Here is a 25,563-nt window from a genome sequence, read left to right as displayed (position 1 = left end):
GATAGGGTGTTGGTGAGCTTTTGGGTCATCAGTGACCGAGGCTGAGTCTGTCCCCTTTGTGCTCTTACAATTTAAAGTCAGCGCTGTGAAGTGAGTTTGAGTGGTTTACAAATATGAACTCAATTAGTTTTCACAGTGGCCGTAATCAGAGAGGTTACTACGTCCACTTTATGTGTGAGGAAATAGAGGCACAGAGATATCGAGGGCCTTGCCAGGGGTCACACAGGCAGGACACACAGACTGAGGCTACTCTTTGTTGTTTTCTTTTCTTTCTTTCTCTCTTTCTTTCTTTTCTTCCTTCCTCCCCTCCCCTCTCCCTCCCTCTTCCCCCTTCCCCCTTTTCTTTCTTCCTTTCTTCCTTTCTTTCTTCTTTCTTTCTTTCTTTCTTTCTTTCTTTCTTTCTTTCTTTTTCTTTCTTTAAGACAGGGTTTCTCTATAGTTTTGGAGCCTGTCTTGGAACTAGCTCTGTAGGCCAGGCTGGCCTCGAACTCACAGAGATCCGCCTGCCTCTGGGATTAACGGAGACAGCCACTAGCGTCCAGTCCAGGCAACTCTTACTCTCTTTGTTTGATGCCTCTTTTAGCTGGGTCTCAGGCTTTAAGCCACTTTGTCTGAAGGTCGTTTCTTACAGATGCTGTGGACCAAACTTTGAAAACAACATGCATTTGAACTTGGTGGCTATTGCTGAACTGCCTTACACGGTGGCTTTCACAAGGCATTCTCCCTGTTGAGTCGGCAACGGCACCCTTTCAAGACTTTATGGTGACATAAACCTTCCTGGTTTCTCTCTAACCTAAATGGGCTAAGAAACAAAGAAAAAAACCCCGCTAGCACTTTAATGGGCATGTCTGGGTTGTAAATGATATCGAGATCTAACCCAGGGTCTTAAGCTTTCTCAAGAGCAGAGCGGACCACGCTTGCCCAGTGTTCATGTACACTGTGAGCTGGACACAGCTTCACGTGATTTGCTCCTCGCAGGACAGCATTGTGGCACCAACAGGCCCGGGAGACCCATGGGAGCCAGTCAGGCTGACTGGAGCCCTGAGCCTTGCCCACAGTCCATGCAGCATTTCGAGGTTTTTTAAAAAGGGGCTCCTGTGAGATCAATGAAAGCAAGCCACCAGCTCAGGGGAGCCCATAAAGGACTCTTGGGGCCAGAGGACAAAGGGAGGATAAAGAAACTAATTATTTTTGTGACTTAGTGTCTGATGTCCTGGAAATCTGGGACCATAATTAAGCATAATATTAACAACAAAAAACAATAATAATAAAATATTATTTCTTAATATATAATTGATATATGAATATATTATATGGTATATAACATATATGTATAGATATATATAATGAATATGAATGCATGAATATATCTAATGAATATATATTCATACATGCACAAATAAGACTTGAAATCAAACTAAGATATGTCAGGTCAGGCAACTGGATGGTAAAATCCCACTTAAAAGAAAAGAGCGCTGACCTTGTCTTTTCTCCAACACAGGTGGATCATGCTCACTTCCTTTTGAAACAGAGCCTCACACTGTAGCCCCCGCTGGCCTGGACCTTATGAGCGTTCTCCTTTCTGGGTGTCCAAGATGAAAGGCATGGGGGACAGTGCCTGGCTGAAGGGAGCTTTTGAGACCAGTGGGCACTTCAGAGAAACCTCGTCACGAGAGGCCGTGGTGGGCGGGAGGGACAGCTTGCGGCCTCTGTGGGCTTTCCTCCGCTAGACCCCATTGTAGGGGTTCCCAACTGTTGCCTTGGGGAATCTCTAGAAGGCCCCTCTGCAACTAGGTAAGGAAGCATCAAGACAAACTCAGCCTCATGGACTTTTCCAGATCAAATTTTGACAGGCTAGTTTTGGTATGCAGATTCAGTAGGGCATAGCAAATGAGATCCTAGACACGCCGAATCGTTAGGTCTTCAATACATGTGTTTTACACAGAGGTTAGTTTGACGTATGTTGCGTTTCTGTACATGAACTTTCGGGGCTTGTTCAAGGTGTTTGTGTTTTCAGGATCACTCAACCATCATACATTTTATCATGGTCTAAGATGACATCAACCACGTTCCTCCGAGGTGTTTCCCCCTTCACACTCTGGCAAGGCCTCTCCCTTTAAAGACTGTCTTGTCTGCTGCCCTGTCTTGTCTGAGGCAGGCAGTACTGTGCTGGCCAAGAGGAAACTAAGACTCTCAGGGAAGGTGTGGGAGACTTGGGGCCCTGCCCCTGGCGAGGTACAGAGCCAGGCTTTGTAACAAGTCCGCCTCTAAGGTGCTAACCAGAGGCCCCCCGAGGGGACAGTGAGTGCAGAAGAAATGCTTGTGGCTGGGACACTTAGGGGACAGGCAGCACTTACAATGTTAAAGGATACAGCAGGGGCTCTGAGAGCCTCAGTCACAGGCTATCCCAGCCTGTGCTGGGGTTAACAAGAATAAAATTCTAATTTATTAGCCCTGAAACCATGGAGAAAATAGCCTGTTTGACGGTAGAGTCTGAAAGCTAATAGGGCTTTGTGGTGTTTTCAGGATTCTGATGATGTTTGTTGAAGGGACAGGCCTTCCCTTTAATAAGTGCCCCCAGAGTTCCTCATTACAATGCAAATAGTGATGGCTCAGGGTAACATAAAACATACAGGGCCCTGACTACAGGACGAACGGCGTTGAGGGGTCCGCAGAAGAGAATGGATTGTGTTCATTAAGTTTCCTTTCCCGGGATCCACGCCATTGGCTCTGCCAATTAAAATAGCTCTATGTGAGTTTTAGACCCTATTTATTTTCCTCTGTAGACTCTATAACCTACATATTTAAAATGGCAATATCAAAATAAAATGATTGATATGCCAATGGCTAAGAGAAACATTTGGTTGGGGTAGGAGATGGAGCGATGCCCTTTGCTCTGATTTTGCTTTCAGAGACCAAGCCCTCGCTCCTGGAAGTGTGGTGGGCTCGTGTGAAGGTAAAAGCACAGCTGGGAGCGGCTAAAGCACTGGCTTTTACATTGACAAAATGGATTGAGATGAACACGTGGAAAACTGAGATTTGAAATAAGGAGGCAACAGCCTCATCAATGACAGAGTGGAAAATATATTCAATTGAAAACATGCCTTTGGTTGGGGATAGTGGATTTATTTTTTTTATGGTCATCAGCCAGCAAACCGCAGATAACATTCTTTCACAAATTGAATCCATGTATTTCTCAGTGGTTAAAATTCCAATAGAACATGTATTATCAAGAGGCGGCATGCTGGGTAAAAGGCGTGCAGACAAAGCATGCACGGAACACACAGCGGGGGAGCTGTTCTCTTCATGTTGGGCAAACTACATGCGCTGTGGAGAAGTTCTTATGCTTGGCCCTCTTTAGAGCCCAGCACATGGAATTACAGAGGAAAGCGGAGGAGATTGAGTTATACACGAGAGATCCACCTCTGAATGGTACCAGGGCAGGCAGTCAAGATTGAAGGGTGCATGCAATGGCCTTTGGCTGTTGCCTGGGGTTCTGGACTTTTTTTGTATACAGAAGATAGCCAGTAAATGGAGGCTAATGCATCTCATTAAATAGAAGTTTACTCAAATAGAAGCTGTTGAGTCAAAAGTTTGACCATTGTGAAATTCCATACAGTGCTTAAGCACATGGCATTATTGCTAATTTGATTTTTAATGTAAGAACAACCAATATAACTAGGATATTTTTTGCATGTATACGTGTGTGTGTGTGTGTGTGTGTGTGTGTGTGTGTGTGTGTGATTGTTTATGTGGGCATTTGTATGTGTGTAGGCACACCTGTGCATTCAGGTACATGCCTTGATTACCCTTTACCTTATTTATACATGGAGACTGGATCTCTCACTCGAACCAGATTGGTCTAGTTTAGCTGATTTCCTCCAGGGATCTATCCTCTCTGCTCCTGCACACTGGGATTACAGGCGGTCTCAACAGAGGAACTGCCCAGGTCAGAGTGGCCTGTGAGCAGATCTGTGAGGGACTGTCTTCGTTGATGATTGCTATGGGAGGGCCCGTTGTGAGCAGGTGACATTTCAGATGGCTTATTCAATGTTCAGTGTTATTCTTGACCTGAACTCCATAGCCAGGATTTATTTCTTCTTCTATCTTTTTCTTTCTCTATTCTGACCCGCTGTTTGTTGTCCTCTTTACCACATGTCATTTGGGAGAGGGGAGCAGAAACTGTTTATGATTGACTTTCCAACAATAATTCAAAAACATGTAAAGTAAGTCCCGGTTCCTCTCTATAAGAACACCCAAAAAACAGCAGCCTACAGCAGGCCAGTGGAGCGGGGAGGTGACAGGGAGGTGGTAGCAGGGACTGCACCGAGCAGGCACTTTGCTTCCCTGGTGGGGAGCAGAGTCTTGGTTCACACTTCACTGCTGTCTGCACTGCCCCAACTACGACAGAAATGGCATATGACGAAGGCCACTTCTTGTTGGCAATTCACTCTGTCTCCCAAGTGAAAATCAACTGTATCATATTGGTTTTGTTTTGTGATGGTCTTGCAGGGCCCTCTCCAGAGTCTGATGGTAGCTGAACTCTTGGGTTGAGGAATGGGGCAGGATGTGAGGCACCTCTCAACCTTCAAGGGCAAGAGCTCCAAGCCCCAAGGTCCAACCAGGCCAACTCAATGCGCACTGGCATTGGAGCTCAGCCACACAGCAGGTCATCCCTATGTGGTACACAGGAGCACCCGAGCCACCTCCACTGCGCTGACTGGGCTCAGCTCCATCCAGTGGTTTCCTGAATGACCTTGCTGAAGCCCTGGGCAAACACCTCTGCCCTTGGTGCCTGCCTAATTCTCCCAGGCCCTGACTAGCCTAGAGGCTGGAGAATCTCTGCTACTGTGACTGGCTTCATTGAGGTTTCTTGCGGCTTCCGTGAGTTTTGATATTTATATTTCCTGAGACGAGCTTCTCTCTTTAGTGTCTTCTAATTTATGACTGCAGAGGTTCAAGACACGATCTAATAGTTTTTTTCCCAGCCTGTTAGTGTCTGTGGTTATTTATGGTATATTTATATTCCTATCTCTTCTTTTCTTGCTTAGCCTCAGCAGAGCTCTCCAGGCGGTGAGTCCTTGTCCTGTCGGCGCTGCTGTAGGTGTGTTTTTATCTGAGGGGAGCAGTGGAGCCCCCGGCAATTCGGCTGCCTCCATGTGATGCACCTGAAGCTGTTGCTGTGAGACTTGTTGGGGTTCTGGTATTCTTAGCTAAAACTTCCTTTAATGGAAACTGAGCCTGTCGACATGCGAGGCCCCATCAGGAATGATCCACATCTCTGGTGATGCGAGTGTTACAGAGCTGATTTCCTGGGCTCTGAAGGAAGGTCACGTGTAAAGGACACAGGAGGTCTCCTGAGCGTTGACAGGAAACAATACCCAGTACTTTAGCAGGACCTCGGGCTGTGTGTGTGTGGGGGGGGGGTGCGAGAATGGGTTTCAGCAGGGAGGCATGGGCTCTGCCCTGGGAGGCATGGGCTGTGCCCTGGGAGCCATGGGCTCTGGCCTGGGAGCCATGGGCTCGGCTCAGGACACATGAGATGAAGCCCATACTCCATGCACAGAAGGCACTGAGAACCCCTTACAGAAGGCACTGAGGGCCCCTTACACCAAACTCTAAAGGCATGCTGGTCCCCTGCCTCCTGGTCCCTAAATCCTGCTGTAACACTTCTGAGGAAACCTGTCACTCACTTTTAACTAACAATAGTACAGTGGTGAAGGTCTGTGTACCATGAGTGTACCCTCTTTCTCTCCTGTCTCAGGGGCAGCAAGATGCCACGTGGGAGACTCCAGGTCCATGAAGTCAGGTGCTGGGCTATCTCCAGCTGAGAGCCGGCAAGGAACTGACGTTCCTGCTCTGGCTGTCCACAAGGGATGCTGCCAGCAGGGACGTGACCGTGGAGGCAGATCCTTCCCCACCTGAGCCTTAGATGAGACAGGCCCAGCTTGTACAACAGTTAGCCACCCTAGGCAGAGAACTGAGCTATGCCAGACTCCTGACCCAGGGATCCATGCCATAACACAGGTGGTTGCCTAAGCCGCTGTTTTGTGTTGACACAGCGATACGGCAATGCACCCATGACTTACTCATCACTGTGGAAACGGACCCTTCAATACCAGCTGGACCAAAGCAATTCCAGCCTCACCAGCAGGACACTCAGGAAGCCAAGGGCTCAATGCCTGTCTCCTATCTGGAGTCTTCTGCATCCTTGCAGGGACACGTGAGGGACACGCCCCAACCTCTTGGGTCTCCTGCCGGAAGTCACCGATTCTTCTCTCCCCTCTTTCCTCAGACACGCACTAAGAAGACACACATCCTACGGAATCTACTCTCCAAGTAGCAAACTTACCATCCCCAGGAATACCATCTCCTCTTCCCTCTCCTTCACTGTCTTCTTGTTTTGACGGAAACCTCGCCAAACCTGCGAACAAATGCATGGTTACTCGCAGCAGACATCTCCTGTAGAAACTGCCCAGTCCGGGTATCGTGACAGCCAACTCCAGCCTGCACTTGTGGGTGCCCCTGAATTATTTTTCAAATGCTGGGATAACAGGCAACAGCTTTCTTTTCTTCTTCCTCCTTCCCTCCCTTCCTTCCTCCCCCTTTTTCTTTTCATTTATTCTCTCAGACAATACATTCCAACCGCATCCTTCCTTCCAATCCCTGCTCCTCCTCCTGCACCTTCCAGCTCCCCCAGGTCCATTGTTTCCCTTCAGAAAAGAGCATCATGGCACAAGTTAAAATAGGATTAGACGCAAACCCTCCTATCAAAGGCTGGACGAGGCAATAGTTTTCTTACATTTTTAGTTTATGTGATGTGTATGAGTGTTTCACCTATGTGTGCAATACACAGGTACCCACAACCACAGAGGCCAAAGGAGCGCATCAGACCCCCTGGAACTGAAGTTAGACATGGTTTGAGCCACCGTGTAGGTGCTGGGAATTGAACCCAAGTCCTCTGGAAGAGCAGCTGATGCTGTTAGTCACCGAGCCATCTCTGCAGCCCCACAGACAACAGTTTTAAAGAAGGATAATTACAGAAATGACTCATAGTTGCTCTTGAATCTTACTTGGGAGTCTTCAAGAGATGCTTCTAGAAATCAGAAGAATGAGGCTGTACCTAATGACAGTACTTCACTGTTTTACAATTAAAACCTTCCAAAGGAACATGGGAGGTAACAGCTCAGGCGCTTCCAAAAACTGTAAAACCAAAGCTTAGCTTAGGGTGCAGAGGCCGGAGAGATGCAAAGAAAGGAATCTGCCTTTCCCACAGCCCTCTCCCTAGACAACCCAGGCACAGCTGGGGACAGTATCCTGCCCCTCAGGCTCTGCAGTGTGTCCCTATACTTATTTTCTTAAGTCTGATTTGTGCCACATGGCTGTAGTTTTCATCTTTCCACAAGCAACCCTGCCCTCCCTTAGGTAAAAGGATACACTACTAGTAACACTATATAGAGAAATCCGCCCCTAGGGCCCCACTAGCAGGAAGACCTAGGCTCTGGCCCTTTGGTGGTGGTGGCTGGAATGTGCTAAGAGGTGAGACTGTCCTCAAGGCCCCAGGAGTTGCTCCTGGCGTCTCCCTTCTGCAATTGTCGCAGCGCGGATGCAGCTTTTAAAAAACCTCATTGCGGGTTTACATCCTTGCAAGCTCCTAGCAACATTCTTTCCAACAGTTATCGGGGGCCCTTTTGGAAGTCTTTGGACACAGTGTTCTGCATCTTAAACTTCCTAGTTTACAACAAACAAAATAAAGACAATGGTTCTCTAGGGTGGTAAGCCAATAAAACTTTGTGGGGTTTACTAACTCAACACAGCTTTCTTATAGGTAGAGCTTTGGGTTTTGAATTTCAGAGCTCAGCCGCAAGACTGAAACGTGTTTTCTGCCCCTCCCACCCCCAATCCAGAAGCGCCCCCACATTCATACTTTCTGGATCTGCAGAGCCGCCAGGCCCGTGTCAGCTAGTCTGTGGCCCAGCAGCTTGATCTCCTTGGCTCTGCACTCCTGGAGGAAGATCTGCCTCATGAACATCGCCCTGAGGCGGCCCTGCCTTGCTCGCTCCGCAATCTGGATCAGTTTTATAGCCTCTTCAAATGCTAGGCTCTTTACAGTATATTTCTGCAAAAATTAAAAAAAATAGGCAAATCAATATTTATACATGTTGAACTGGACCAGCAAGATGGCTTAGCATGTAAAGGTGCTTGCTGCCAACTGTATACTATACAACAGCATCAGTAAACTGTGCTTGCGGCCAACTGTATACCATTCTACAGCAGCAATGAACTGTGATTCTGACTTAGGGACTGTGTTCTAGCTTGCTTTTCTGTTGCTGTGACAAACACCATGACCAAAGCAGCTCGGAGAGGACAGGGCTCATTTTCACTTTCTAAGTTTCAGTTCATCATCAGGAGAAGCCAGGGCAGGAGCATGAAGCAAGCACCACAGAGGCACAGAGGCACGCTGTACTGGCTTGCTTCCAGGCTCCCCGTTAGCTACCTTTCTATAAAACCTAGGCCCATCTGCCCAGGGATGCTACCACCCACCATGGGCAGGATCTCCTACAGCTAGCAATCAAGGAAGTGCCCTCACACTACTAAGGGAGGGAGAATTAGTTTCTTCCAGGGACAAGTTCCCAAATAGGATGCCCAGTCTCAAGTGGTCATCTCAGAACACATGTACACATGAACAATGTTAAATGGACTTAGTAGGTTGTAGATTATATATATATATATATATATATATATATATATATATATCCATATACACACACATTCATTACTTTATAATAAATTATAAATATATTATATAACTATATACAACTACATGTAATATATGTCTATGCATATACATGCAACAATTGTAATTACTTTATAATGAATTATAAATATATAATTATTTATTTATATTATATAACTGTATACAATTACACATATATATAATATATATTACACAATATATATACTGTATACACAACAATAGTAACTAAAGTCGAGACCATAAATTTGGAAGGAGGCAGAGTCACAGGAAGAGATTGGGGCGAGTGGGTAAACATGGGGCTCACATACAGAATTCTCAAAAAACAAGCCCAACCAAATATTTTTTGTAAAAAGAAATAAAATCCTCATAGACACTTCCAATCTGATGGAAGCAATTTCTCTGTTGAGGTTCCCTCTTCCCAGGTGTGATAAATTAATAACCAAGGTTAGCCCCCAAAGACCAGACCACGATCCTTCCAAACAGAAAGCTAAGTGGCACCCCAAAAGTTTAGTTCCATAGCAAATTAGAGCTGAGATGACCAGAAATGTCCATCAGACATACTGATGGATGCTGCAAATCCCATCATTTGCTTAATGGGAGAAAAAGCAATGGAAACCGTGCTTCTGAGAAGAGGACTTACGCGTCCCTCCATCAAGTAAAAGGCTGAAGCCCTCTGTAGACTGACCAGTGATGAGGATGCTAAACCGTTCAGGACTGTTTGCACCTGTGTGTGAAAAGGTGGGGCCTGGGACCCAGTCACTCTCAAAGCTGAGGAACTGAGTTTGAATTTCTAGCACTCAGCTAAAAGACTGGGTGTGACAGTGTGTGTCAGGAACCCCAGTGCAGGGGTGCATGTGGGGCGTAGGCAACTGGATCTTTGGCACAGTGGTCAACCAGTCTAGGAATCAGGGAGCTCCAGCTCCCTTGTATGCATGTGAACAACACACACACATAAACAAAAGGATTTGGGTTCATGCTGCAGACTATGGGGTCTCAAGTGGGGTATGTAACAACAGGGCTAGGTACTTGGAGTGTGCCATTTTTATGGGGTACAGACAAGCATAAGTAAGGTTTGTGGGAGTCTTTAGAGGCCCATGGAGACCTGAATGGGATCGAGGTGAGGCCACTGTTGTCCTGAAAGCAGGGGAGGGAGCCGTACAAGAATGAGGAGCATCATGGGAGAGAGTGTCCCTGCAGGGGCAGAGGGGCATTTGCTGCCACATCCAGCTTTACAAGGGGTCTGGGGGTTTGAACTCAGGTCCTTATGCCTGTGTACAAAACCCTTCACTCCCTGAGACCTCTTCCAGGCCTTTCTTTTCCCGGTGGCAGTTCTTCTAGGTGATCCAAATGTCACTCAGAACTCATAAAAGGCTAGAGAGCAACTGAGAACACACAGTAAGTTTTGAGTTTGGGAATTCTGAACTTGGTGGGTTTATGTTCTGACTTTACCTGGTGAATCAGAGAGGAAAAGGCCAGCTGGTAACGGGCTCATTCTTATGGCTCCCCATGTAAGGCACAAGGCATTATCATTTGATTTTTATTTCACATAAAGCAAACATAACAAATCCCTAACAATCACCCCCAAAGTTACATAATCTCTTATAGACTTCATATAGCAAGCAGAGAGGGGAGGCACTTTTCTCTACTTGAGAATAAGGCAAATGTTCCCAGACAGTTGGGGGTGTGGAGGAGGAGGTTTTACAGACAATGAAGGACATCTGTTAAAATGATACATACTGTTTTGGGAAGGTTCAATCCACATTCATTTAAGATCCGAGCGAGGGTCCTCTCTCTTCCTTTTATGACTTCCAACCTCTCCTTCAAAAAATACCTGGGTATGGGGACATCCAACTGTTGCTGAAGAAGAGAGAATAAACGCAAGACCATTTCGTTAGGATGCCAGGACTCAAATGCACCGAGAATTATGGTGGGATGAGTGAATCACCGAGACTTGCTTGGGGGTCGGGTAGAGAGAAGGTTCAGTAGGTCAGAGTGCTTGCTGCACAGCATGAAGACCTGAGTTCAAATCCCAGTAGTTGCTTATGGACATGTAGGCCTAGGGCAGCTTTGTACACACCTGCCAAGAAAGGCTCTATAGAGACAAACCAGAAAGTAGGCCTGAGTCTCAGTTTACCCTAAGGCAACACCTGACTCCAGAAAAGACCACAAACTGAGACCATCCAGTCACCACCCAGGAATAGACAAATCAGCATCCCAAGAAAATACCAACCATTGTAGATAGGATCACCTGGAGTTCCTTAGTCTAGCACACACCCATCCCCTTTTCACCAGGGCATCCCTAGACAAATGTCAGCCAATCAGGGATCCTGAACCTTAGAAATCCCTCAGCCCAACTTCTACTATAAAAACCCCACCCCAAATGAGCTCAGGGATCTCTGATTGTGCTAATGCATTGGACACAAGGAGAGTCTGAGTTCAAACTTGAATAAGAATAAAAGCTCTTTACTTTTAGATGCGGGACTCGGTGTTCTTGTTGATTTTGGGGAGACTCCGAAATCTGGGCATAACAGAAGCATTTTGGGGAAGTCACAGGGCCAAGGCAAGGGTAGGGTGATAAAGATGCTCTGCTGTTCTCCCCCAGCCTTCTCTCTAGCTCTAGTAGCTCTTCTTGCTCCATTCTTCACAACTTCCAGCTGCCAGCTCGGGAGGCCAGTTCAGACCAGAGGCAGATACCATCATTTTCTGGCTTCGGATTCTCTCAGGGAGGCTCAGCCTGATACAGTTTCCTTGATGTCCCGGTCTCTGTGGTGAGGACTTAAGTCCTACCATACAAAGAGTTGGGGGCTGGGCAGAAAAACAGCAAGGAGCGTGGACTACGTGAGAGAATGGCCACAGTGATCAAGAGGATGCTGGCAGGAATGGTCCACCCCAATTGCTGGAATATTCCCAAGGCTTGCTTCTTTGCCAGGACACTGTTCACGGAACCCAAATGCTACTGCTGGTCCAGTGTTCTGGCCCCTGCGTGTCAAAGACATCACGCGGCTTGTCCCTCAGTTCCAAGGCTGGAGGAAAACGGTGTTGATGTCATCCTACAGCACAGACTTCCGGGAGATGGCTGTTCCCATCACCCCTTTCCTCCCTAGGCACAGCTGGCTTCTCACAGCCGCAGCATTTCCTAGTTGTAAGGATGGCGACCAGCTGAAGGTTGGGGCAGTGTAAATAGCAGGAAAAATGGAGGTAGCCCAGCATGTGGGTCCCCAAACCTCTTTAGACTGTAATTGTTTAATAGCCTTGAAATTAGATTTAGACATTGAATGTCACCTTACTAATTAAATTTGAACTGTAATTCAATAAAAAAGCGATACACATTTGGCCCAGGCCATTCTTCCTCTTTCCACCGGGGCGGGGTGGTGGGGTGGGGGCATCAAGCACACCTGACTGCATCTGGCGGCTGACTTTTGTTCTTGGAAATGCAGGAAGGCACATGGGAATTCTGGAATGCCTTGACTCGTTCCAATTGCTCTTTTTAGTCTATTCTGACGTCATCAGATAACAATATTAAAAGAATCTTCACCGGAAAAAGAAATGGCCTTTCCAAAAGTCAAAATATTTTCAAAGTGAAGAAACATTGGGCTCTGTGGTAAAGACATTTTCTCTTCTTAACTTTACCTGAGGGAATCACCCTTTCAAAATGGAAGGTGAGCTCACAGGGCGTACACTGGAAGAAATGAGATGTCTAGTGGCCCTTGAAAGTCCATCCACTCAGGATATTAGAAAAACTTCAGGCAAATGTCTGTCAGCAGACAGGGAAAGGTTCAGTGGCAGGGGCTGAGTGACCACAGGAGGTGCCCAGGTCACCAGGTGGCAGAGGGAGACTCCCTGGGCCATAAAGAGGGTTACCTCCTCCCATAGAACCTAAAGAACAAAGGCTATAGATATAAACATACAGGGTCAGTACTGACCCAAAGCAAAGGAAGACATTCATTCAACTGGGCACAGGTCCCGGCCATTCAAGACTATCATCCAAGTGACAATGGGGCAGCACAGGCAGAAGGACATGTGGACCAGAGAGTTGGTGGCATGGCCCAGAGAAAATGGGAACCTTTGGGCTATGGGGTATTTGTGAGAAGGTCAGTCAACTAACTCCATTTCAACCACCATGACATTGTGGCATCTCTGTGATAATAGGACTTCAATGTCAGACCCCCGAGCTGCGCCAAGATTGGTCCACCCAGACAAGGAAACAACCAAAGCCTTCCTCATGTTGGTGAGGTTTAAGTGAAGAAAGTGGTCAGGCTTTTAACTCAACAAGGTCGTCACATGCAAGCATGGCTAAAAAGTCTGTAGACAATGGGACACAGCCTTAAGTATCTCATTTACAACAAAAGCCTAAAGAGGAAAACAACAACAAAACCTTACCGGCGCCAACTTCAGGTCCTGTAAGATATCGTCAAAATAATGGAACTCTGTCAGCTCCAACTCTACCATCTCGTTCTTCAGTTCCAGAATGCGACCCATCACTCCATCCAGGACCTTGCGAATGAGCATGCGCTTCTGTGGATGAACGATCTGGTCGTAGACATTCTCCATGTTCCTGAAGATCTGCACATACTTTATGTAGAAGGTAGCTAACATCTGGAAGACTAAGACCTTGTTTCTTTGTGGTTCGGTCATCTTCTGAGACTCCTTGTCAAGCAGAGAATTGAGGGCCTCTTGGGTCTGGTGCCACATTTTATTGTACATGCTGGAGGAAGACATGGAGTTTAGAGACCTCATATACAAACTTTACCCCACTGGACACATGTATTGGCCACCTGGCGTCATAAAACAGAATACAGGCAGGAGCGAGCTCAGGACACGATAAGTGGCTGGGACGTTCTCTGGACAACTTACGGTGTTTTGACAAGCCCATTTTTTTTAAAAAAAAACAAGCATTACTATGATTAGTTAATAGTTTTTAAAAGACTCATTATAAATAATATAATTGCTCTTCAATGTGTCTGTAAAGCCAGTGTTATTGCACTAATTTAAATAATAAAGCAATCTATAACCAGACCAATGAACTTATCTTAACTGATTTAAATGTATATATGATGAAGTTCATATTGAAACTACCATTTTGGAAAGTAATTCCACATTGCCTTGTAAAGTTGGATGTGTGCAGGCTCTGTGGATAAAAGTTTATGACTATGTAACAACTATAATTGTAGCAATATTTTTTTTCAGTGCTGGGGAAAGAATTCAGGGCTTTGGGCATGTTTAGTACTCTCCTACTAAAATATATCCTTAGGCTTTAAGAATCTTGGTGTGTGTGCGTGTGCGCGTGCACATGCATGCACGTGTGCACGCATGCAGATATGTTGAGGTCAAAGGCCAACCATCATGTCATTTCTCAGGAGGCAACAACCTTGTTTCTTGACTCAGGGTCTCACTAGCCTGGGAATTCATCCAGTAGTCTGGACTGACTGGCTAATGAGTCTCCAGGATTCCCCCTTTTCTACCTCCTTAGTGCTGGAAGTGTAAGGTGGCATCACCATACGCAGCCTCTTCCCCCCTCCTTTTTAATAAACTCAGGTCTGCCCACTTGCAAGCCAACACTTTATCGGCTCCAGCCTCTAGACCCAGTATTTTAAAAGACAAGAGTAGCAGACGTCTGAGGCCGGTGGCTCAGTGGTTAGAGTACTAGTTGCTCTGGCAGAGGAGCTGGGTTCAGTTTCAGCACCCATATGACAGCTCACAGCCTTCTGTGATTCCAGCTCCGGGAGAACTGATGCTCACTTCTGCCTGTAGTAGGCATTGCATGCAGAGGGTAAACATATACATAAAGACAAACACTAACACACATAAAATAAAAAAGTACATAAGAAAATAGCAAAAATCTAGAGATAGCCCACCAAGGAGCAGTGAATAACTGTAGGGTAGTCACCAAACTGCTTCACACAGAAGTGAGAAAGTGTGGATGAACCACAGCTAAAGACAACAGGTGCTGTCCTTAGAGTGGTGACAGCATATGAGAAGCCAGGGTCTGATGCTCTCTGGGCCTGCTGGGTCCTCTTGCCCCACATACTAGATGGAGTTTATACAACCAGACGTTTGCTGGATGAATGTATGAAATGCAGACTGTTCCATGCCCTCCCTGGGCTGGAGGGCAGCTGAAGGCTGGAGATATCATTCACCAAAGGAGCTACCAGGGCACCATACGACCCCCGTCTGTCTGTCTTCTCTGTTGATTCTAGCTTGAGATTTGCCCAATAAGCCTGTTCAGACAGAATTATGGTAGACATTTCCCCTTCCCAAACTTTGGCCTTTCACACCTAAGAACTCGGGCTGAGATCAGCTAGACATCACCGGTGTCTGAGCAGAGGTGGCTCTGGAAAGGATGACAGCCATGTCCCCTGACTCGGAGAAGCCAGAGCTTGAGGTCTTTGATGCCCTTGTGGCTCCAAGTCCAAACACTTTTCAGGTGTTCTAGCGCCTGGTCTCCAACTATCAGTTTGCGTGTGTCATTTTCTGCTGGACCTGGAGTCACTTAGCCACCTGTTCCCTGGAGTGTGTCATAAACAGGGCAGGGCTAGGAATCACATGGCCTGACACAGCTCTACAGTCAAAGCTCCTTTCCAGCCCCTTCAGAAGCCTCTGGGTCTCCCCTCTTCCGGGGCAGCTCTGGCACCCAGTGGTATGATGGTGATGATGAAGGGGATGATTGTCATGGTGATGATGATGATGGTAATGGTGGTGGTGACGGTAGCTAATGATATTGGTAGTGGTTGATGATAGTGATATTGGTAATGATGTCACGATCACAATGATGATGACCGTGACGATGACGGTGGTGAATTAATGGTGATAGAAGTTACTTAATGTCTATGCCTTGAGCCACTCTTCTGAGAGCTTTCCATATAACAGGCATGGCATCCTCACAGTACCCTTCTGATGTGGGGAAACCAGAGCAATCAGAAGCCATGGCTCAAGTCACAGGGTGTGAGGGCACACCATGTCTGGGTGTGCTGGCTTTCGGGCTTCTTGTTGCCCACTAAGCGTTATGTTTCCTGCTTGTCAGGAGGAAAGCCAGTGTGAGTAGTTAGGGGCACAGATACAAGGCCACTATGAGATGTAAAGACTGTGTGAATCCCAAGTCAGAGCTTTTCCTCCCTCCCATCCCACTGAGTGAGGATGTGGAGTGTGGCATCCGGCACGTCATCCGCAGCGTGTGCAAGTGCTCCACTCCCGAAACTCCAGCAACGGTTAGAAGACTCTACTAGTGAAAAGCTAGATAGCTTCTCACAGAGGAGAGCAGGGCTGTCAAGAAGCATGAGCCGTGACTGCTGCAGGACATCTCAGTGCCCACATACTTAGTAGTGAATGGCAGTGGTAACTGACCAGAGGCGGTTACCGTCCAGGGAAGAGCAAGAACCACAGAAGCAACGTGCGCCTGCTCAGAGCACCTGGGGTACCCGACTTTTGGCATCTGTGTGTTCACACCTCAGAAAGATAAGCAAGAGAGGAGGACGGAGGAAGCACAGATGAGCATGTCAAAGGTGATGTCAGGCCCGGACAGGAGCAGCTAGGGCTGGTCATCCGCCTGGAGAATGCAAAGTCAGGAAAGTATGAAGTCAGAAGGAGGTCGTGTCACCAAAACCCAGACTTCCGGACTCTGAGCAGAACACAACTTACGATGGCCATTGACCTGAGACTCCATAGGTGGAGCACACCAGCAGCTGACAGCATCGAACACACAAACATCGCAGGATTTATTTTGGGGACAAACTAGGGCTTGGGGCCTCAGCCAGCAGACACACTGACAAGAGAGAAGCACAGGCTGATTCTGTTCAGAACTCAGATCTGAAACTCCACCCAGCAAGCCAGATGCAGCCAGAAGAAAAGCATCTCTAACGAAGGCAGGGTGAATCTCGGAATGACTGTGGCTCACCATGCAGGAGCCCCTGACCTCTTACAGCTACAGGATGTCAAAACCACACACAGGGTAGTTGCCAGCATTTGAGAAAATACTCAGCAAACTGATAGACAGCCCATTCCTGAGTGAAGATGCCCTGTGCACACAAAAGTGATGGTTGCTACAGGATGCTGAATCTAAGGACCACTGCACCCTCCTCAGGGAAACACGAGCAATATGACCCTGGAAATTTGGAGTAAAGGAGGAGGGAGGAAGATATTGACAAAAACAGCAACAACAACAACAACAAAAACCTTTTAACACTGCTCTCTGAAATGGCCTAACTGCCAAATGCAAGGAAATCAGTAACAATAATGATGTTGATTAAAACAGCAAGGCTCAGACAACACCCACATAAATAAAAGCATGAGAATAAAAAGAGAAATCTCCCCTATAATCCAGCTCAAATAAAGGGCAATAAAGAAGACTGGGGGGCTATACAGATGTAGTTGAAAAGCATTTTAGAGTGCAGGAGTCGAGATCAAACAGAAGAGGTGATCTGCTCCTGCTCGAAGATACCAAACATAAAAACAGCAAAGTCTGGGGGCTGATCGGCAAATGCAACATGAATGAGAACCCAGAAATAATAAACTGGGAGTAAATATCATAATTTTAATGTGGGGATGGAATAAACAGTAAAAGATGAAGGGAAATGTCTCGTTAAGTTTTCTATTACCATAACAAACTGAGGCCAAAGAAACTTAGAAAAGGCTCATGTGTAGCATGAATAATAAAAACCCAGAGACAGATATTGGGGCTCAAGATGAAGATTAGAAAAGCAAAACAGCCAAGCCACTAGAGAAGTCTTACCTCTACCAGGGCTGGGCAGCTGCAGTCTGAGCCCTGAGTCCCTGTCTCCTCCTGTCTTATATTCCCTTTAGTGCTGGGATTAAAGGCATGACTCCCTAGTACTGGGATGAAAGGTGCGAACCACCACCACCTGGATCTGTTTCTGCACTGATCTTGTGTAGCCCAGGGTGGCCTTGAGCTCACAGAGACCCATCTGACTCTGTCCCCCAAATCCTGGGATTAAAGGTGTGTGTCACCACTGCCTGGCCTCCGATCTTCAGGCAAGCTTTATTTATTAAAACATAAACAAAATATCACTATACTCATGGTTCCAGAGTGTTAGAGTCTGTGACCATCAAGGTGGAGAGTGTGGCCCAGGGTAGGGAGGCATGGGGCTGGAGCAGTAGCTGAGAACTTATATTTCATCAGCAAGTAGGAAGTAGAGGAGCTAACTGGGAATGACATGGGCTTTTGAGACCTCAAATCCTGCCTCCTGTGACACTCTTCCTCCCACAAGGCCACACCTCCTCATCCTTCCCAAAGAGTTCCACCAACCGGGAACAAATATTAAAATACATGAACCTATGGGGGCCATTCTTAAACCACCACAGCAACTTATACTTCAAATTGCTTATGGCTGCGGCAAGTACTGTAAGGAGGCTGCCTCCTAAGATCTGGGTGACTTGACCCCACTCATGTATCCATGGACTCAGTCTTCCACCATGGGGATCCCCAGAAGCCCTAGCTGAACAGAAATGCAGGATGAGTAGGTGCTGTGACAGGGAGGGCCAGCTAGGCAGGCCCATGTAGGGGCTGTGCCCGCTAGAGAGTCCATGCCCTCATGCACCCATTTTAGCCAGGGTTAGGGCAGCAGGGGGCATTCAAGGCTGTGGCAGACTGGTCATAGCTGGAACACTAATTCAGGGACAGTCCTGGTGACTGGAGCCTCACAGGCTCTCCCTCTGGGTTGGCCTCTCTCTTCCTCTTTTGTGCCTTTCAACAACCCTAGAGGCATGGTGCTGGCTGAAATACAGAGTGCTAGGTGAGCACGTGAGACCATGTCTTGGCTGGATTTCTTTACCACTAAAGATGGCTCCGTCACATGCTGACAGGCCTGTTCCCTAGGGACTAGGGCTTCTGGCCTTGATCCCGTCAATCTATCTATAGCCACACTCTACCACTCTGGCCTTCCAGGGACCTAATTAACATGCCTCAGCCACACCAGCCTGCAGAGTGCTGACCTCATTCATAGACACAGTGTGCATGAGCCCACATACCCTCCCTGCAGTATCTGGTCCCTTCACTCATGTAGGACCCGTGAGGATAATATGAGATCAGGGGCATGGCAAGGTATCCAACAAGAGCATCATGGAGACACATTTCACAAACCAACAGGAACCCTGACTTCCAGGGTGTGACACTGTGGCTTTAGTATATTTACAGTGCTGTACAAACGTCACATTGTCTTTAGTGTATTTACTGTGCTGTATGTACAACTGCCACACTGTCTTTAGTGTATTTGCTGTATGTACAACCGCCACACGGTCTTTAGTGTATTTGCTGTATGTACAACCATCACATGGTCTTTAGTGTATTTGCTGTATGTACAACCGCCACACGGTCTTTAGTGTATTTGCTGTATGTACAACCGCCACACTGTCTTTAGTGTATTTGCTGTATGTACAACCGCCACACTGTCTTTAGTGTATTTGCTGTATGTACAACCGCCACACGGTCTTTAGTGTATTTGCTGTATGTACAACCGCTACACTGTCTTTAGTGTATTTGCTGTATGTACAACCGCCACACTGTCTATAGTGTATTTGCTGTATGTACAACCGCCACACTGTCTTTAGTGTATTTGCTGTATGTACAACCGCTACATGTCTTTAGTGTATTTGCTGTATGTACAACCATCACATGGTCTTTAGTGTATTTGCTGTATGTACAACCGTCACACGGTCTTTAGTGTATTTGCTATATGTACAACCGTCACACGGTCTTTAGTGTATTTGCTGTATGTACAACCGTCACACAGTTTTTAGTGTATTTGCTGTATGTACAACCGCCACACTGTCTTTAGTGTATTTGCTGTATGTACAACCATCACACGGTCTTTAGTGTATTTGCTGTATGTACAACCGCCACACTGTCTTTAGTGTATTTGCTGTATGTACAACCATCACACGGTCTTTAGTGTATTTGCTGTATGTACAACCGCCACACGGTCTTTAGTGTATTTGCTGTATGTACAACCAACCGTCACACTGTCTTTAGTGTATTTGCTGTATGTACAACCATCACATGGTCTTTAGTGTATTTGCTGTATGTACAACCGTCACACGGTCTTTAGTGTATTTGCTGTATGTACAACCGCCACACTGTCTTTAGTGTATTTGCTGTATGTACAACCAACCGTCACACTGTCTTTAGTGTATTTGCTGTATGTACAACCGTCACACGGTCTTTAGTGTATTTGCTGTATGTACAACCGCCACACGGTCTTTAGTGTATTTGCTGTATGTACAACCATCACATGGTCTTTAGTGTATTTGCTGTATGTACAACCGTCACACGGTCTTTAGTGTATTTGCTGTATGTACAACCATCACATGGTCTTTAGTGTATTTGCTGTATGTACAACCGCCCCACTGTCTTTAGTGTATTTGCTGTATGTACAACCATCACACGGTCTTTAGTGTATTTGCTGTATGTACAACCATCACACGGTCTTTAGTGTATTTGCTGTATGTACAACCATCACACGGTCTTTAGTGTATTTGCTGTATGTACAACCATCACACGGTCTTTAGTGTATTTGCTGTATGTACAACCGTCACACTGTCTTTAGTGTATTTGCTGTATATACAACCGCCACACGGTCTTTAGTGTATTTGCTGTATGTACAACCATCACACGGTCTTTAGTGTATTTGCTGTATATACAACCGCCACACGGTCTTTAGTGTATTTGCTGTATGTACAACCATCACACGGTCTTTAGTGTATTTGCTGTATGTACAACCGCCACACTGTCTTTAGTGTATTTGCTGTATATACAACCGCCACACTGTCTTTAGTGTATTTGCTGTATATACAACCGCCACACGGTCTTTAGTGTATTTGCTGTATGTACAACCGCTACACTGTCTTTAGTGTATTTGCTGTATGTACAACCGCTACACTGTCTTTAGTGTATTTGCTGTATGTACAACCGTCACACGGTCTTTAGTGTATTTGCTGTATGTACAACCGTCACACTGTCTTTAGTGTATTTGCTGTATATACAACTGCCACACTGTCTTTAGTGTATTTGCTGTATGTACAACCAACCGTCACACTGTCTTTAGTGTATTTGCTGTATGTACAACCATCACATGGTCTTTAGTGTATTTGCTGTATGTACAACCATCACATGGTCTTTAGTGTATTTGCTGTATGTACAACCGCTACATGTCTTTAGTGTATTTGCTGTATGTACAACCATCACATGGTCTTTAGTGTATTTGCTGTATGTACAACCGTCACACGGTCTTTAGTGTATTTGCTGTATGTACAACCGTCACACGGTCTTTAGTGTATTTGCTGTATGTACAACCGTCACACGGTCTTTAGTGTATTTGCTGTATGTACAACCGCCACATGGTCTTTAGTGTATTTACTGTGCTGTACAACCATCACATTGTCCAGTTCTAGAATGTTTTCATCACTCCAAGAGAATCCCGTCCAGTCAGTCACTCTTGAGTCTGCCTCCTCCCAGCCCTTGGCCATGAATCCTGAGTGTGCCTCGGTTGGTCTTGTCTAGACAGTCCTGCATAGGTCTGCCCCTGCTGCACACATCCTAAAGGAAAACCTATTTCAGTAGCATGGCACACTACAGACAGGTGGGAGTTTCTTGATTAGGAAGTGACCAGGCCAAGCATCCAGAGAACCAGACAAATCATTAATCCAGGAGAAGATCCACGTCCAAAACTCATCATAGTACAGTGTCTACTTAGATCCGACGGCTTTTGATAACTCCCCGAAGTAGAGAGATTGTAAGCTGAGCCATCCTAAGTCTAGAGCTGTCTGTAAACGGAGTTTGTCCCCAGTCACTCTCTGTGAGTGGCTTCCTACACTCACACCGTGCAGCAAGTTCATTCCCGTCGTAGCACATGCCAGGACTTCTTTTGGTTTAATGCCAAACAACTTGTGATGCCGTCGGCACACCCTTATCCAACACCGGCCAAGGGACCCGTGGGACATTTCTGCCCTGCCTTGAGCAGGGTGGTGATGCTTCAGTCACACAATTCTTTGTGTGGACATGGGTTCGCTTCGTTGGTTGTGGCCTGGCGGGGTCAAAGGTGAGAGTGCAGTAGTGATAAAGCCGTCTCCTTGCTCTCAAGGTAGTTAGGTATAGGCAGACCATGTCACTTCCTGTGCTTAAGAATCCTCAGGAGGCCGGGCGGTGGTGGCACAACGTCTTTAATCCCAGCTCTTGGGAGGCAGAGGCAGGCGGATCTCTGTGAGTTCAAGACCAGCCTGGTCTACAAGAGCTAGTTCCAGGACAGGCTCCAAAACCACCAAAACCACAGAGAAACCCTGTCTCAAAAAAGCAAAAAAAAAAAAAAAAAAAAGGATCCTCAGGAGTAGATCCCCATCCCTAAGGTGGCCCCAAGGGGTTGGGGCACACAGGTATGATGGCGTGGAGAACTTAGATTTATCTCAGTCCTGAGACTACCTAGTGGTTTCAAAAGCCCATGATGGAGTTCAGAGTAGAGAACACAACCTATTATGCGACAGACTCTGGAGTCAGGAGGGCAGTGGGTAAGGGCTCAGAAAGACCACATAGCTATTCTTTAGCTTGATAGACTTCTTCCTGCCGCTGATGACTGGGGAGGGACCATGAGCTGAGCTTCCTCGGGAAGTCTAAGTGTGTAAATGGGGATTACCTCCTGCCACTGACAGACAATAATAAACCTTCCTTCCTTCGCACTGAGTTCATGGTTACCCCTTTCTGTGTGCTCCCACTTCCTGCTCTGAGAGACACCTGGCTTTCCCCCACATGCTCGCTCTCTCTCTCTCTCTCTCTCTCTCTCTCTCTCTCTCTCTCTCTCTCTCTCTCTCTCGCTCTGTGTGTGTGTGTGTGTGTGTGTGTGTGTTGTGGAGTGCAGTTTGTATGGGGGTGCTCTCTAATGTGGGTCCCCTTCTGTCCTGGCTGTGTGCAGCTCTAGGGGCCTCCTGGCTATTCACACGGCCTCCAGCCCCACTCTCTCCCCAGCTCCCAGCTCCGAGTCCCGCATCCTCAGGGGCTAACATTACTGCCCCTGATGTTTCTGTGTTATTCTTCCACACGCCCTTCCCTCGGAAGAGCACTCTTTTCCTGCCTTCCTTCTAGATGTCCGGCTACACTCAGTCTGGGCTTGCCAAGTCGGTACCCAGAGCTGTCTGCTGGCACATGAGCTCCCACTGGCCCTCACTATCAAGGGTGGCACCCACCCACTCCTGGCCTCCTATACTATCTTGGTTCCGTCAACACCAGGCATTCCTTTGGTACACCAAAATGAAGTGGTTTCACATCTAATGACTCTGTCTAACCTGTCCTCTGCCAGGGTGGCCACCCGGTCACCCTCTGCCAGGGTAACCACTCTGTCCCCTATCCACTGAAACTCTTAGGCCTTCACTGCATTGGCTTCTCTCCTCTATCTCCAGAATGATCTTTCCAACCCCTCACTCCGCTGTCTGCTACCAGCATGGACCTTATGCTGCGAATCTGGCTTCCACTCTTGCCTCTCCAGATTCACCCCAGCAGCACAGAGCTGGCCTCCTTCCGCACACCATTTCCCACTGAGGGAGGCTTTACTTCCTTAGCTAACTTAGCTCTTCTCCCTGCTTGCCCTTTTACCGGCACTTGCTCCATGTCTCATATAGACCGTCCCGGGCCCACACTGTCAAGTTCCTTCTTCATCTCCAGGAGGCTTAGAGCTGATATTCAGCAGCCTTCCGTCCAGCTCCACGGGCTTCTGTCTGTATGCTCTCCTGATTTCCCCATACCCCACTCCTCACCCCTTCCTTCCATGAGCTGGGAACGCCCAGGCTTAGGTTTCCTGACAGACAGTACGGAGAAGCTGGACGGACCTGAAGCTGCGGTCTACAGTGGCCGCAGATGTAAGCAGTGAGCCACTGCCCTGCATGGTGCTGGGAACCCTCTTTTTCCGTATGGAAAAAATATTGAGAGCTACTGCTTCGCAGGGGGGTGGTGACCAAGGCTCGGCCTGGAACTTTCTCCAGTTAGCCATACCACATTGCACAGCATGGGGTAACTGCAGAGCCAAGGCTATAAGGCGGTGAGAGAGACACACTCAGCAATGGCCTGGGATCTTTCTGGAATGCAGTTTAGGGTCTGGGGTTCTCACAAGCAACCCATTCACAACCAATAGAAAAGTTGCCTCCGTCAGCCATGGGCGTGTGATGGATTCCTGGAGGTAGACCCTCCCTCTGAGGAAGGAGGGAAACAGACTAGTGTCCTTTGCCAGTGAGACAGGGATAATCAATTCTGAGACATATGAACTTGATAAAAGATAAAAAAGGAGGAGAGAGGAGGACGGTGGAGAGGAAGGCGAGGTGGAGGGGGAAAGGCAGAAGAAGTCACTCTGGAGAAGACATAAGCTAACAGGTGACCCACCACTTACAGGTTCGACATGGCTGGCCTTTTTCTGTCTTTCCTTCACCCACCAGGAAGCTCTTCCTTGCCCTCCGAAGGCTGGCCTACTGCAGAGGTCAGAGAAATCCTAGAGGTTCCCAGAAGGTGGGGGCTCCTCTGGAGAGAGGGACAGGGACAGAGTACAGCCTGTCGCTTGGGGCAGGGAAAGGCTCGGAGAGGTGGGTTACCCTGCCGTCACCCCCCAGGGGCGCAGGCACGGACTGGGGTTCCCTCGCTCTGGTTGCTGCATCAGACTCTGGAACCTCACTTCTCCCACTAGAGTGCCTCTAGGTGGCCTTAGCAACAGAGACTCTACGCGTACGCCTGCGCAGTGCATGCTCGCGTTTCCCGTTACCGTGGCAACTGCAAGGCAGGGCGTGGTTAGGAACGGGGGCGGGGCAGGTTCTACAGCTGCTCGAATCGGGAGCTACGTCAGGCTTCGAGGTCCATCTGGCCAGGCTCCCAGCTCTCTCTGCCAAGGGTCTTGGGCACGGACCTTCCTGACAGCAGACCTTAGTCTTCCCACCTTCAGAGTGGGTGCAGAAATCACTCCTTCGTCCAGCACTCCGGCAAGTGCAAAGAGGCCTGCTCTCCTGAAAGGGGAGTTGTTAGCGACCCACAGGGAGGCTTTCTTTCCTGCTTCCTCTCTTTGGCCTTGGTTGAAGCTGAGGTTTACTGGCAAACTTTACAAAGAGTCTACAGTTCCCCTAGCCAAAAACAAAACCCATATCCACACACAAGGAAAGGAGACATTTCTAAGATGAAATCATTTGATACCAAAAAGAAAACATCTTGCTGTGCTGTGGGAGAACCAACAACACCAGGAGTCAAGCTGGCTCTCAGGAACAAGTGTCTTAGATGCCAAATAAAATGTGCAAAACTCCTGAGCGAAAACGGGACCCAAGCTAATAGTCAAATAGCAAGGCCCCCAGGACCTAGCTCAGCATGCTCACAAAATGCAAATTGAGATCTCAGGACCCCACAGCTTAACCACTGAGGATGCATAAACTTCTCTGATTCACCCTCATTTCCAGGCAGAGGTAGAAGAAATAGCCCAGTCAGGACTCAGCTGGCAGAAGGCAGTGCCAGATATATACAGCCAATAGGAGTCACGCATGAGCACGCGTGAACTCTGCTAGGAAGCAAACTTGATGATGGCGTTCAGACAACCCAAGAAGGTACACACTGTGTTAAATAACCCTTCACAACCTGTATGCAGAGACTGTGGTGCTCCCGCGAGTTTGGTGCTAGGGTCTCAAGCATGGGGCTACTCAGATGATAACTTGTGACGTTGGCCATTGCCTCCCTGCTGACAGTTGTGCATGGTGGAAGCTGAGAGCCAGAGGGCCTGAGTAACTGGTTTCAAGGCTGCACTCCAATGGACGCTGGAGTTGATGCGAATCGTTGGCTGGTTGGGCTT

General features: G+C 47.4%; 1 protein-coding gene across 1 annotated transcript in view; it reads right to left on the bottom strand.

The window, feature by feature from the left end:
- The window catches only part of Drc11 (dynein regulatory complex subunit 11), a 121,119-nt gene extending 96,662 nt beyond the window's left edge, over positions 1-24,457 (bottom strand). The window contains exons 1-5 of the mRNA XM_075951319.1: positions 24,133-24,457; positions 13,139-13,463; positions 10,496-10,615; positions 7,928-8,119; positions 6,353-6,424 (exon numbers count right to left, since the gene is read on the bottom strand). Of these exons, the coding sequence (XP_075807434.1) occupies positions 6,353-6,424; positions 7,928-8,119; positions 10,496-10,615; positions 13,139-13,463; positions 24,133-24,143 (720 nt within the window). The 5' untranslated portion in view covers positions 24,144-24,457. The remainder of the gene's footprint in view (positions 1-6,352; positions 6,425-7,927; positions 8,120-10,495; positions 10,616-13,138; positions 13,464-24,132) is intronic.
- Between the last annotated feature and the right edge of the window lie 1,106 nt (positions 24,458-25,563).

Source organism: Microtus pennsylvanicus, chromosome 17, assembly GCF_037038515.1.
Source record: "Microtus pennsylvanicus isolate mMicPen1 chromosome 17, mMicPen1.hap1, whole genome shotgun sequence".
Taxonomy (NCBI): domain Eukaryota; kingdom Metazoa; phylum Chordata; class Mammalia; order Rodentia; family Cricetidae; genus Microtus; species Microtus pennsylvanicus.
Note: the sequence above shows the minus strand (reverse complement) of the source record. Positions and strands in the feature narration are given on the sequence as shown.